This window comes from Vicugna pacos, chromosome 21, assembly GCF_048564905.1.
Source record: "Vicugna pacos chromosome 21, VicPac4, whole genome shotgun sequence".
NCBI lineage: Eukaryota > Metazoa > Chordata > Mammalia > Artiodactyla > Camelidae > Vicugna > Vicugna pacos.
In genome coordinates, this window is record NC_133007.1 from 13,360,848 (window position 1) to 13,376,525 (window position 15,678).

Here is a 15,678-nt window from a genome sequence, read left to right on the forward strand (position 1 = left end):
GATTCCCTATTGCAACTAACTCTTTGGAAACTATCACTTGTCGATTTTTGAGGAGTACCAAAGAAGAAAACCCACAAGTATGTGAAAATGCTATTAAAATACTCTTCTCTTTCTAACTACATATCTGGGTGAGGCCAGATTTTCTTCATATACTGCAACCAAAACAACATATTGCAACAGATTGAAAGCAGAAGCAGATATGAGACTCCAGCTGTCTTGCATTAAGCCACATACTAAAGAAACTAGCAAACTTGTAAAAAATAATGCCACTCTTCTGATATTTAAAGTTTTTAATATACTATTTATGTTAATATGAATTGATGCATTACTATTATTTTTAATTGATTTAATACGTTTATACTTTTAAATGTCTCATTTTCCATATCTAACAATTGATATAATTGGCAGTGTGCTAATAAATGTTTAACAAGAAGCCTTCCAGAAAGCTGTGATTCCTAACATTTGCTGATGTCCATCGTATAAATACTCTCATTGTAACCAATTTTAAGCGATAATGTGAAGTCAACTGGCTCACAGGATTCCTGATACACTAACCCACACAATCCATACAAACAAAAGCTCTTTGATGTCTTCAGTAATTTTTAAGAGTGGAAAGGGGTCTTCAGACCAAAAAATTTGAGAGCTACTGGTATAGATCTTTTACGGCCAATTTATTTTAAAAATCACAATGCAGTCATCAAAAAATAGAATTTTTTTGCATGACCTTAGTGCTCTGGTGAAATAACCAAGTTTTCAAGCACTTATTTCTTGTCTAATATGAAAGCACTGCAATGTTAAAATGAGTAGGGCTAATATCTAGTAGCATAACATACAGCACTCATGCTGTAAGAGATTTAAAGGTACGGAGTGAGGTGTGGATTTAACAAACACACTGATAGCAAAGGCAGATACGGTGTTTGAATAGTCAAAACTACTCTTTGCGATTCCATTCTTTAAAACCATTCCTTTATATGAACAGTATTTTCCCCAGACTCGAAAACATAAACATAGGCAGTTTCAAAATTAGAAAAAGAAAAGAAAAGGAAAAAACTTGCTCCAGTTAGGCTTTGCAAATATTTTCTTTATGAAACCAAGCATCTGCTCAGAGTTAGTTGCAGAGTGTGACTAACATTTTCTACCAAGGCTTGTGCCGTGTCAGTTTCTTTTACTAAGGCTGTGTGTGTTAATTAAAATTAATTACACATGCCAGTAAATAGTTTCCCTCTGAATGCAGCAAACCAAAGCAGAATAATATAATTTATATGCAAGGTATATAATTAAAACCTTCACAATAGTTTCTCTCAGCAGGTACAGTCGCTAAGGACATTCTTTATGGGTAAGTTCGTTTCATAGTAAATCAACTGAGGAAAAATAAAAATACATTACACATGCAATGTTAGGTCACAAAAAGATTTTTGATTTGTAAATTGATCTTGCAAAAAGTCGGGCTTGTAATTAATATTTTTGAGAGCATGATTTGAAGGAGTTCCGTGATCTGCATAGAGACTTACAAATTTTATATATATATATGTATACACACACATACACACACACACATATATATATGTATGTGTGTTATTTTGACTTAAAGGCTTTTTTCCCCTTCAAACTCAAGAACTTCTAGGCAAGGTGTTACTGCTTTAGCAATAAATCAGGACAGTATATGGTAACACTGGTAATAATGGAAAACTCTGTGTCTGCCAGAGAATGCCATAGATACGCTGTTCAATATAACTGGATTTAAACAGCAACAGACTTGAATAATAACCCTTTTTGGACTTTTTCTCTTCATTCTCCTATTTAAGTTTCTTCTTCAACGCGTAGATTGCTATACAAAATTCTACAGGTCGTCTCTAAAAACCTGATTATTTCAATCGTTGGTAGAACATGTCCATAGTTTTCTTTATTTTTGTTCTTGGGAGGCCTTGAAGACTGCCAAAGAAATTGAAGTGTTTAGAAATTTCCTTCAGGCTAGACCTAACTAGGGAAATTTTCACACCCCTGCTTATTCAATTTCTTAAGAGTTCTCCCCGCAGGCTAATGACTGAAATACCTGCACAGTCGGCTGTCGCCCTGCTGGCTTCAGCTTGGGGGTGCCCTGCCGTCCACGAAATCACCACCACACTGCAGAAGCCGCAGCACACAACCCACTTTGTTTCCTTTCCATAAGTGACCAGAAGGTAAACTTTCTTTAAAACAAAAGCCTGAGACAAGCCACTTAATATTCTGAATCCAGCTCTTTAGTATGACTAATTAGTTTTCAAAATAAGTTAATTTTTTAACAAACTAGCAATACAATCCTATTTGTAAACAATCACATATTTAAAGATACCGTGTCATTGGTACCAGTCTCTTGGAATGATGACCCATCTAGACTTGCAACTTAACCACTACAGCATCTCTCTTAAAGACTGCATCTTAGTACCAAGCATATAAATTTTTCCGCAGCATGTTTGAAAGCAGTAGTTGCTCCCCTAGAGCTAGGCTGTTTTATGGTCCCCAAAGGGAGGCATATGCCAGTCCCAAGCCACAGTGTTTGTCTGAAGGGAGTAGCAGGGGGAGGGGACTGCCCATCAGCAAATGGATGTTCCGGGAAGTAGGTGGGGAGCAGGCAATGTGTTTGTTCTGAAATCCTAGAAGAAAAGTAAACTTGCTGTGAAGGACATAATTTCTTTTTGTTCTTGAACTTTACACAGCCGTGTTGGGCTCATTCATCAAGACAGCACTTGGACGGAAACCTCCTGAACATGAATGCCTCAGAAACTAACCAAAATCCCTGCTGGCGCTACTAATGGCTTAAGATACAACTCCAGTTTAAATCCTTGGGAAGAAAGGAACTGAATCTAAGTTGCTGAGTCTATCCTAACAGTCCCTTTGTTTGAAATATGCAAAGGCTCCCAGGGAGCACAATGCCTAATTCCCCTAGAAAAATGGATATGGACTACACACAGGTGCTTTAAGCATGAAGAATTTCTCCAAAGCCCTTTAATGACATTTGAAAAAGCTGAAAAGCACTAACTTGCTATTTTTCTCCCTCAGAAAAGGCTGAAACAGTCATCCAAGTAGGGCATCAGACTCCTATTCCATTTCAGTTTAATTTGAAAACCAGTAAGAGAAGAATTTAAACTGATTGCTTCAAGCCACAGACATTTCATACCCAAGCAATTATGTTGGCTTTCATGAGAATTTATCTTAGCTGTGAAATCAATTGTCACAGACTTAGTTCACAAAAATATTACCAAATCATATTTGATTTCTGTCTTGGTGTGGTTCGTGAATCAAATAAGTCAAATGGCCAGACAATTCTGGTTCTCCAATCCATCTCTCTCCAGGCTCCCCTTTGAAAACATTTTTGCCCCTCCTCTCTGGTATACCTAGGATTTCTTAATGATGCTGTTTCACAACCAGAGAGATACTCATAAAGGGAAAAGATGCAGTAGTGAGAATTGAGAAACCATTGTAATATGCAATATCAGAACCATACGACAACAAATATTTTTGCAGTGAGAGACTGGAACAAAGAAAGGGAGGGGACACAAAAACAGGGTTCTCTAATTCAAAGATTTAAATTTAACAGCTTTCAAGATACAAATTGTCCTTTTATTGACTTGCTAAACATGTATGACTATCCAACTGCTAGACAGGGAAAGCACAGGGTTTACCTTTTTGGATTTATAGAGGGAAATAAACGTTACTGTCACATTGTGAACTCATAATCAATAACTCTGCAGAAGTCCTCAAATCTCTGTCTGACCCATGGGAACTTAATAGCTCTAGCAGAAACAAGAATGACCAAAAACTTACAAACAGAAAACTAAAATCCACTTCCCTAACCTTGAAAAGTTCTGTATATCACAGAAACTCTGAAATTTGTTAAGACTTTGCTGGAGCTAAAGAAACGAAGATTTAGAAAGCTGAGTAGAGAGAGCTACAAAACACTTTTGAATAATATTAGTAAGATTATTATTAAGTTGAGGCTATTTACGATAAAACATCTATTCTGTTTTTATTTTCTTGAATTGTCATGGAATTATGTTCTATTAAATTCAAATAAAGCCCATTTGTAAAGTTTTTATATAACTGAACATTCTCAGCTTCTTACTTTTAAATGAAAGACTTCTTTCTGTGCTAAAACTTTTCCTCTAAGGGTTTTCATCTATACCTCTATTTTCAGCCCACTTGGATCTGAGGCTCTAGGTCTCTCTAGAGCTTACCTACAGAATGCTTTTTATTGGCACTTGGCCTTTTTTATATTTTCACCATATAACAGAGGGGAAAAGTTTAATATCCATCTATTGTTTCATTCACTTACGTTATGAGCTCTCACAATCACCAGGCACTGTGTTAGGATCTGTTAGGACAAAGCAATGAACAAGACAAACAGTCTCTCCCTCATGGAAAGTAATATGGCAGTGGAGATAAATATCAATGATACGCTTAGTATCTATTCATTTATTTATTTACCATTGTGTTAAAACTAGTAAGAGGTACAAGGTGTTGAAATGTTGACTTAACACATTCTGTTACTTAAGCACACTAAGTGGTTCTCACAGCAAATACCCCTGACACTTGATTAATAGCAGTTTACTTACATGCTTCTCAGACTGTAGTAGGTCTCATATCTAATAGAATTTTTTTCAATACTAAGAATAAAGTATGGTATATGATCCAGAAGTCCCACTCCTGAGCATACACCCAGAGAAAAATATAATTCAAAAAGAAACATGCACCCCAATGTTCATAGCAGCACTATTTACAATAGCCAAGACATGGAAACAACCCAAATGTCCATCAACAGATGACTGGATAAAGAAGTTGTATATGTATACAATGGAATACTACTCAGCTATAAAAAAGAATAAAATAATGCCATTAGCAGCAACATGGATGGATCTGGAGATCACCATTCCATGTGAAGTAAGCCAGAAAGAGAAAGAAAAATGCCATATGATATCACTTATATGTGGAAACTAAAAAAAAAGGACACAAATGAACTACTTATTATTTATAACTTAGATGACCGATTTCTTGAATATGTGTAAGCACATTTGACTGTCCTTTATGATTGGATTACTGCATTCTGTTGATTCTTATTTTGTGGTTGGTTTTATTCTTTTGATAACTATGTAAGTTTAAAAAGCTAAAGCTCTAAAGTGTTCTTAAAAACAATGAACAGTATGTATATGTAAATTTTAAAAATATGTGCAGTATATTGTATATATGTATTTACATGCAATATATTGAATATGTATTCTCAAACTGTATCAATTTTATCTAATAAAACTGAAAAATGAAAAAAAAAAGAATGGCCAAAAATAGCCTCTCCAAACCACCCAATAAAATAAGTATGAAGACAAAAATTAATAATAATAATAAACTGGATAAAAAAGAGAAATAAAACCCAAGTATAAACTATTTACAAGAGACATTCCTAAAACATAAGAATACGGAAAGGTTTAAAGTGATAGAAAAAAGATAAATCATCAGTGTCAGTAACCTGGCTGTGATATACTACAGTTTCGTAAAATATTACTGTTGGGAGAAACTGGGCAAAATAAACAATAGATTTCTCTGTATTATTTCTTACCACTACATACGAATGTACAATTACCTCAATAAAATTTAAACTAGAAAATGATTAAAAAAAGAATACAGTATAGGAAAGACCACACCTTTATATCATAACTTTAGGAAGTTATAGAAAGGGTACAATGAACTGGATGAGCCAATTAAGAGGGATAAAGAGTTTTTACTCTCAAACTGATTTTTTTTTTCCTCCATCAGGTACTCATAGTTAGAGGGTATTACAAACACGCCATGTGGGAAGATGGCCCACCTACACTTCATGAAAGTGAAGGATGACACACATTTCATTATTCAGCTTGGATTGAAAGACCGGTAACTAACTGAATCTTCACCTGACAAAGAAAAATCCTCCTGAATCAGAATATTCTGAAGATAAGCAATTCTCAGTATTCTATGAGGCAAGAAAAATGTCTTAAACATTCTGACAACAATGGGGGATAAAATGAAATAAAATAACTCCCACAGGTGTTTTATTCATGTCCCAAACACAAGCTTAACTGCATTGTATTCTATACACAATATTTCATTTCCTAGTACCAAACACCACATGTTTTTCTCTACTGATTTTCCAATAAATATGAGCCCCTGTCATCCTTATTTATGGAAGAGTAACTGCTTCCCTGTTAACACAGATTTGACACTCTACCACATCCAAGTGAGACATGACCCTTAAGACAAGGCATACAGCCTTTTACCCAGAATATTTGTTTAATTAAGCACTTTTCCAAACAGCTTAAACTCGAAGCATGTCTGAATATAGAAACATAGCCATAAAGGTATAAAAATGGAAAACCTGACTCCAAGACCTTTCCAGCTAACAATTGGAAAAATATACCACTCAACAATGAGAATAAAGAGCCATTCTTTTCAGAATGCCTAAAAGAGCCCACACTCGCTACAGTGCAGCATTGTTTGACATTTATTGAGTGTTGGCAATGTGCTGGGGACTAAGTGGAGCAGTGAAACATCCTAAAATCACCTTCCATAAAGGGGGGGGGGAGTGAATTAAAGCACTTGGTAAGGTTGATAAAGCATATCCTGAATTGACGCTACAATGCAGCGTCAAAGAAAGAATGCGTTAATTTAAAAGAAAACAGAGCTGGACAACCCCAAGGGGTGCTCAGAAAAATACCATGTGGCTGTTCTACAAACCCCCTGGACAGACACACATCTCTGCTGGCTACCAGAGCTGACATACCTGGGACCAAATGGGCCTTAGCATGACCTTAAAAGCCAATGCCTGCCTGGGGAGAGCAAGGACCAGCACAGTGAAGCCATTATCTAGGTGTGCTTCCACCAGAGAAAACACGGCAATTCTAACAACGTCGAAACAAAAACCTGGGGGCACATTCCAATCTTCGGTTTAGACCTTGCCACAGGGACGTTCAGGAATCTTTTAGCTTAGATTTTGTAAATGATTTGGTGATGCAATGAATATGGGAATCAAATACTGTGGCTTATCAGTCTCCCCAGATATCTACGGTGCCCTCTTTGAAAGGCTCAGAGGAAGACTAGGGTGCATATCCTTACCTGGAGTTTTTGTAGGTTAAATCCGTCTATATGCGAAACGCACTTTCCTCAAGTGCTGAAGTTACTGCAACTAGTAACAATTCCTTCCATTTATAAAAATCTTAGCACTAAAACACTGTCCAGAATGGCTCAAAAATCTGGTCACCAGACTCATAAAGATCATATTAATTCACCAGGACACCGAAGGCTTTTTAAAGAAAGATGTTAAGTGTATCAATTCCCATACACCTGATAATTGGGGACTACAGAATAACTGTTTTAAACATTATGGTGGAAAGTTGAAATAGCAGTTAAATGAGCTCTTAGGAATAATGCCGTGAGACAAGAACTGTAGTGAGGGTACTGGTCAGTTCCACGCCAGCCTTTGCAAATGAGACTAAAAGTGTTCCATGGAAATTTGTCAGACCTAACAGCAAACTGAAATACCTTCACGAGAATGTAAAAATCTCTTCTTTGTTGCCCTTCTAGGCACGATTGCAATTAAATTCCAAATAAAATACTAGGTGGAATTCCTGTTCCGTAGTTAATATCAAAACTATGGTATCTGAAAGAACAAGAGACATCGGACCTGGGCTCTGGCTTTGTCAAGACCTGCTCTTTTGACATGAGGAAAGTATTTAACTGTTACAGGTGTTAACTCCTCATCCTGTGAGGTGAGGAGGGTAGACAAGATTATCTATAAGGTCTTAGAGAACTCTAAAGAGCCATGCTATTTGACATTTACATTGGTGCCAACCTCAACGTTCACACAGAAACTCTAGGTCCAAGGTCAAATGCATCTTACATAGGTCATGTGAATGGCTAAATAAATGATCTGAAACACTGCAGTGGAAGACAAAGACAAAGAAAACAAAGGAGTAGAAGCATTTATAAAATCTCTTCTCAATTAACCAAGGTTAAATTCGTCTAAGAGCAAGGAAAGAAAACAGTTAAGATCTTGTCTCAGAAGAAAGAAAAATATGAACATAATCTTAGAATCAATGTAAGTGGTGAAAAGAATATCATTTAAGTATACTTTATAGAATTAGACTAACCATATGGTCTTTTTGACAGATTTACGGTTCTCCCCTAACATAAAATATTAAAATACATAAACTTACATGCATGAGTCAGTTCACTAAACCCTATGGAAGAAAAAGAAATGATTTTTTTTTAAACTAGGGTTCATCTTGCCTTTGAAACTAACTGCTCATCCAGAAAAGACTGGCAACAGATTAAGCAACATTTCCCACCCGTTTGCTTTGACTAATACTATTCCCTCTTTGGGATATTCCCTTCTATTTCCTCTCCAATAATCTATACCAAAATCCAACGAGAGCATCCTCTATGATGCTAACCACTGCACGGCCAAATCCTATGTTCCGTGCTCCTCCAGCACTGACATGCTGCAATGGAATGCACTATCATATAATCGTTTGAGGGTTGCCTTATACAGTACAGCACATTTGTTTCACGTACACTATCTCCTCAGCTAGACTACCTTTTCTTCTTCATCTCTTCATCCATTTCTTAAATTCTGCATCTTAAGATCAGTGAACAATGAATGTTTTCTGACACTCACTGATTACAAATATCATGCAAAACAAGGTCACACATTTCATTTAGAGTACCAATACTTATACGCAGGGCTGGTAATGCAGAAATGTCTAATAAACATTTTAGAATGAATACTCTATGGAAGACAGGATTAAATGTTTTGGCATATGTATATCTAATAGGAAATCTAGAAAGAGAAACAAGAAAGAACAGAGAAGAAACAAAAGTCAAGGAGAGAATAATATACAGGTTTTCAGATTTGATGAAAATGACAAATCCTAAGGCTTAGGAAACACAATGAATCCCAAGCAGGAAATATAAAGCAAAACATGCATAAAAACACATCATACTGGAACTTCAGTACATCAAAGAAAGAGAAAGGTGATCTTAAGATCAACAAGTGAGAAAATACAGATTACCTATAGAACGAGCAATAATTAAACTGGCAGCTGACTTTTCAAAAGCAGAGTTGAAGCCAGAACATAAGGGAATAATGACTTCAAATTTATCAGCTAAAAGAACTATCAATCTATATCCAACTAAGGTATTGCTCAAAAATTAGGGCAAAATAAAAACAAACAAAAAACCCCTCAAACACCAAATTGAGAGTTATGATCAAGTAGCACCCAGTGAAAGGATTTTAAAGGGTATACTTTAGCAGGAAGGAGAATGAAACAAAACTAAACACTGAAATGCAAGAAGGAAAGAGAACAAAGAAATTGGTAATCATGTCAATAAATCTAAACAAGCATTGCCTATGTGAATCGATTATAATATTGAGTAAAGTGGTAAAAAGTAAGGTAGAACTCAAATCCTGAGTAACAGTAACATGGAAATCAGGAGAGAGTTAGTGGAGTTAAAGTATTTTGGGGTCATTTTGGAAAGAGAGTAGAATGACTAACTTCAAACTTAAAGTCAAAAATATTAAAAAGTTACCTAAAAGAATACAAATAAAGTATATAAATTCCAAGCCAAGGAAAAAGATACATTAACCTGAATGAAAGAAAAATAAATCAGGAAAGAAGGGGAGAAAACAAGTATAGAAAAGGCAGCATAGAGATAAAGACTAAAATAAGATGTTCAAATAAATTCAGTAATTCAGTAATAATAATGCAAAATATAAATGTGCTAAACTTCCTAGTTAGACAAAAGAGATCTCACATTACATTAAAAGCAACAAAAAATCCATCTACATGTTATTATAAGAGAAACACTTCATAAAAATACAGATTGATGCCAAAAGGAAGTAAAAAAGATAAACCAAGCAAATATTAACCAAAAGAAAGGTAGTATAGCTATATTAGGATCAGACAAAATAAATTTGAAGGCAAAGAGCCATGTTAGAAATAAAGAGGGTTGCCACAAAATTATTTTTTTTAAAAGGTCACCAGGGAGATATGACAATTTTAAATAGGTAAGAATCTAACAGATTCTTAAATTGATCTCTCAAAATACATACAGCAAAAACTGACAGACTTACTAGAATAAGCAAGCTCACAATCACAAAGTGAGACTTTTAACACCCTTTTATTAAAGTAAGATTCTTTATGGCTTTTATCTGTCTCTCTGCCAACATCCCTCTCTAGAATGTAATCTAAAATGTATCATTATTGTCTATTTTATTCACAGATGTATTTTAAGAACACAGAGCAGTGCCAGGCATGTAACAGCTGCCTAACACATACTTACTGAGTGTTTAAATTAATCAAGATTAAAAAAAGATAATAACTATAGAGACTGGATAGTATAATTAACAAGTATGATCCAGTGAATTCTCATGGAACCTGCCCTCCTACCTCAATACAGTCTTCTCAAGCATACATGAAATATTTATGAAAATTCACCATGTGCTAGACCATATTCTCTAACCACAACACAATTAAGTTAGAAAACAACAACACAATAAGTTCCATGCACTATAAAATATAAAACACAGTTCTAAACAACTCAAAGGAAAAAAATCATAATGAAGATTACAGAAACAGAAGATCAAAGGAAACAGAACTTAATGATAATGAAAGTATTATATTTCAAAGTTTGTAGTAAGCAGCTAAAGACTACCTAGAGGGAAATCTACAGATTTACATGCATATGTGAGAAAAATATAGGATAAAAATTTGATGAGCTACACATCTAAATCAAGAAGTTACAAAAAAAGTTACCTAGAAAGTAAACACAGAGAAAAATAGATGCAAAAGTTTAAATAAAATTCTGGCAAGCTTAAGCCTGGAACACATAATAAATAATAATACATCATGATTTAACTAGGTTTAATCCCAGGAGTTCAAGGATAGTTTAACATCAGAAAGTCTTTTAATATTTTTCACTGCATGAATAGATTAAAGAAGAAAATCACACAATCTTCTCTGTAGAGACAGAAAGAGCATTTGATAAAATTAAACACACATCCATGATTAAAAGAGAAACAGAAAACCTAGCAACTAGGAACCAAAGAGATCTTCTTTACCTGGTATCATTGGGTACCTATCAGGAAGTACTTAACTATAAAGTTGTGAAATAATTTTCCTTAAAATCAGAACAAGTCAAGGATGCCCAATTTGTATTCAGCATTGTACTGGAGGTCCTAGCAAGTACAAAATAATTGAAAACAATCAAGATTTCAAAGGAAAAGCCAATGGGAATGTGTCTATAGATGAGATATACTTGTACCCGCAGAGGTCTCAAGAACTGGTTGTAGAATTCATTACCTTCAGACAAACTAGGATTCCAGAATACCTAGATTTTTAGAAGCCCAGAGTTTTCTTATTTTTGTGTCTTTTGCTCTCTTTAAAATTCACAGTTGTATTTTGCCTAAACAGATGCTCTAGCATTGTCTGATTCTTTTACTTGTACTCAGCTCTTTTATAACCTGAACTTTCCAGGTTGACCAAGGACTCAAATTTAGTTTGACCTGGTGCCTAGTAATTATACTTCCCATTCTGTGTTTACACAAGAAGGCTGAGCACGCTCCTGGAGATTCTTTTAGGACCTCCCCACTTGCCACTGCGCTGAGGAAAATCTATAAACAGTACTGAGCTTGGCCCTAGGAGGAAGGCATACTACTGGTCTCTCCAGGAAATGTTTAGTCTTTATCATTTTCAGTGCGTTTTTGCAAGCTGCTTGCAAATAATACTAACTCTTTACTAAAATGTCATCTCAGTAATTGATAGTGGAGTTGTATTTAACTTTCTTCTCCCTTGGTTCTTTAAATGTTCTGCTGTTGCAGTTTTTCTAAGTATTTTTGTATAATGAGTCACTCTTAGCAACTGACTGGGAATGTATAAAGAAGGCTTTTTTTTTCTATTTTGATTTACTGTGCGATTGACCCTGGGCCAGTCACTAAACCTAATCAGGGAACTTCATTCATTGCTAAATAAAGATAAAAGGCCTGGAGAGCAGGGTTAAAATTAGATCCTGCCACCTAATGACTCAGTCTCTTAATAACTGACTCACAGAAATTAATCAGCTTTTTCCTGTAACAATTCCATTTGGAAGAGATCTCTTTTATTATTTTTGTCTACTTGTAGCCCTTCTACATCTCTCTCTTCCATCCTCTGTTACCTCCCCATTTGTTTACTTAACTTTACTTCTTAGTTTCAGTGAGCAAGCCCAGCACTCCATGGTAATCAGCTCCAAATTTAGTTTTGATGTTGTGAGTGGCAGAAGGGAGGGGGGAGGGGGGAGGGGAGGGAAAGAAAAGGAAAGGAAAAAGATACAAGTTGAAGGAAAAGTGGACATAGAGACAAAAGTCTTAATTCAGGTTTAAGCTCTTCCACATACTAATTTTGTGATCTTAAGAAAGTCAGCTAATCTACCTGGGGTGCATTTCTAAATTATGAAAGGATAACCACAGTACTCTTTCACCTTGTTAGCAGTTGTTACAAAAACCAGACAATGAACGTAGACAATACTTTGAAAAACTGTAAAGAACAATATATTTGTATTCACATTAACCGAATAATTCTATTCACTGATCTAAGAATTTAGTCATAATACACATGGGAAGTCTTAAGCGATATCCATCCATGCTAGATAGATACTATTAAAAATTATAACTGAATAATTTATAAGTATGTAAACAACAAATCCAGGACAAGGAAGACTTTAAAGTAATGAAATGTAATTTTAGAATGAAAGCAGCATGATTTGGGCTCCTGCTGGAAAAGTAGAAAATAAACTAATTAATACCTGAAGATCCTCCTCATTCTAAGTTTTAATCTTTTGAATCCACTATCTATGGTAAAAGCTAAAAATACAAAATAAATGAAAGGCAAACTGAAGAGTTAACAAATTTCAAGGTGGAACCAAAAGAAATCTTGCAAATGTGGTCCCTGGACCATGCAGAAGTTTAAGGAAAAAAATCTGAAGACGAAAGCTGCCTCATTTTCTTACCTTTGCTCTGTATTAAAGAGTGCAAAGATGTGCTTGCTAGACATAAAGCTCTTTTCCACATCCCGAACTTTCAAGTTGTCCAACGGAAGCATATACTTCTTTTCTTTTTCCTATTGAGAGAGAGAAATAGAAATGACTGGCTTTAATAAAAAATCATTGAGACATGCTCATGGAAACACATCACCTGAGTTGGCCAACATTTGATCACAGTATTTCGATGCCATCTCACATTATTTTGATGCCAACTACCAAGGGATAAAAATTGTCAGAGATAGGAGACTCTGATGATTCTCAACATGTGGGTGAGAAGGATGAGGGGAGGGAGAGTGAAGAGGAAGGAAGGGCTCAGGGATGGAGAAAACACATGGTCCTCTATCCTTTCTTCCTCATGTGGGTCCCCTTAGATGTTTTAAAATGTTAGTTTGATATTAAAAATTTAGCCATCTGTTAATATTTAACAAAAATGTTCTGGTCCTAATTCAATGAGAAATGCCAGATGGATTTCATTTCATATTTTATTTGCAGCCTAAGCAGTTTTGATAGCCAGCGCTGGCAGGAGCCTGGAAGCACAAGGGCCCTGGTATGAAATACCCCCTATAAACTCTGATAAAGCACAAAAAATACTTCCTTCATTTGGGTCGAGAATCATAAGTGGGTCCAGAAAAAAAATAATTCCATTGTCAAGCTCTTTGGGGAAAAAAAAACTCATTAGAATTGAACTGATATTAATTAGAAAAAATTCTCTTTTAAAATTAACAATTCTTTAGGAAGAAAATTGACATTAGTGAGGGGAGGTCTGCCAATGGAACCAAACCAGTCTTTGTAAAACATACTGGGTGCCAAAGAATGATTAGAAACATTTACTTTTAAGGACTGGCCCAGGGCAATATTCTCTTATGCATAAATACCTAACAACCAGTATAATAGGAGACAGCCAAGCACTCAGCTTAAGAGACCTAGTCAATATCTAGTACCTGGCGCATTTCAGCACTTGTTAAACAGTAGTGCTATGTATGGTCCCTGCCGGGATCTCCCACACTAGACCTGAGAAAAAGCAGCCCTAGACTCTAGAGGAGAGGAGTGTGGAGACCTGGCCATGACTTTTAATAAACTATTCCTGGCTGTGGGAAATACATGCACTGAACAGATATGTCTGACATAATCCTTCTTGCTCCTGCGGCTCCTACAGCACCCCTGAGAATGTGTCTAGGCTCAGGAGTGTGGAGCAGAAGTCTTCCGTGCTCCCTAGCCAGTTTGCGGCGGCCATGTTTGCAGACAACAGAGTGTTATTGCAAGGACTATCAATTGCTGCTCATTCCTAATTTAAAAAGGAAAATTTGGGCTGAGCACATTAGAATACCGAAGCAGAGAGAAACAGATGACTAAAGAAGTTGCAGGAAGCTGGCTGGAGAACAACATGGCTGTCCTGGCAGGCAAGGTATTCAAGGTCTTCAAAGAAGATAACAAAACAGATTGAAGAAACGAAATAGGAATGAAAGAAGCTGAAGAATAAACACAAAAATCCAAGGCACTGTGAGAAGATTCTAGTATTTCTTATACAAAAATTGGCAATATATTATCAAACACAAGGATATTCTAAATAGAAAAACACATACATTGATAAATTAAGTAAACGAAGCATCATAGTTGAGTCCTACTTGTTTGAAAGACTTGTCAGACTATTTTAGGACAGAATTCTCAGAGGCAAGATCGTAAACTGAATGAAAAGCTACCCAATATATAATCAAATGAAAATGCTTGAGACTCAGGGAACATTTTTTTAATTGGATGTTTTTCAAAGCCCTAAATGTAAGCAGCTGGATTTTTTTTAATGCACCATCCTATTCAACCTTTTGAAATGATGGATTCGCCTCTTAATAGGAAATCTGCATCTCATTGTAAAGATGGAACACAATGTCCTTGGCATGTTTTCTACAGAAGTAGGCTCCCTTTTGTACTGCATTCCTTAGCATATAGTGAAGACCAAAAATCCAGCAAGTTTATGTCAGATGCTAAACACTGGAGAAATATACACATATGCAGACAGGGGAACATAAAAAAAAATGTAGATTCACTTCCAAAGTACTAAATGTCATTTATCCAAGATTTCTGAAGACATATTGCTAAAGTATTTCATATTCAAGGGTTTTGAGAGTGACAAAGAAGGAAGAAAAAAGAAGATTCAGACTGATTTGTTTAATAAAATTGTAAGTCAAATGCAGAACTAAATGAGAGAGCAGTGAAACAGTGTATCACAGATATTTCTAAAATTCTTGGTGCTTCTGAGAAAGAATGATGTTCTGCTAACAACATCTTGACCATGAAGTAGCTAAAATAAACAAAAGAAATAGAGTAGAAGAAAGGATAAACAGGTAATTTTTAAAATATAGTGAGTCTTAGCACCTGCTTAATTGAGACAGTTGCTATATAATCTGGGTTAGTTCTATTAAACTGTCTAATAATGCAGTGTTCAATACGGTGGTCTCCAGACACAGGTAGACTGAGTACTTGAAATGAGCTAGCTAAATTGGAATGTGCTCTAAGCGTTAAATACACACCAGATTTCAAAGACAGTTTGAGAAAAAGAATGCAAACTACCTCATTAATACTGCTATGTTGATTATATGCTGAGAT

General features: G+C 35.5%; 1 protein-coding gene across 5 annotated transcripts in view; it reads right to left on the bottom strand.

Annotated features, from left to right (window-relative positions):
- Positions 1-15,678, bottom strand: part of DNM3 (dynamin 3) — a 458,318-nt gene that overhangs the window by 133,528 nt on the left and 309,112 nt on the right. For all 5 annotated transcript variants that reach the window (XM_006211125.3, XM_015245096.3, XM_006211127.4 and 2 more), the window contains one exon: positions 13,045-13,154. In XM_006211125.3, coding sequence (XP_006211187.1) covers positions 13,045-13,154 — 110 coding nt within the window. The remainder of the gene's footprint in view (positions 1-13,044; positions 13,155-15,678) is intronic.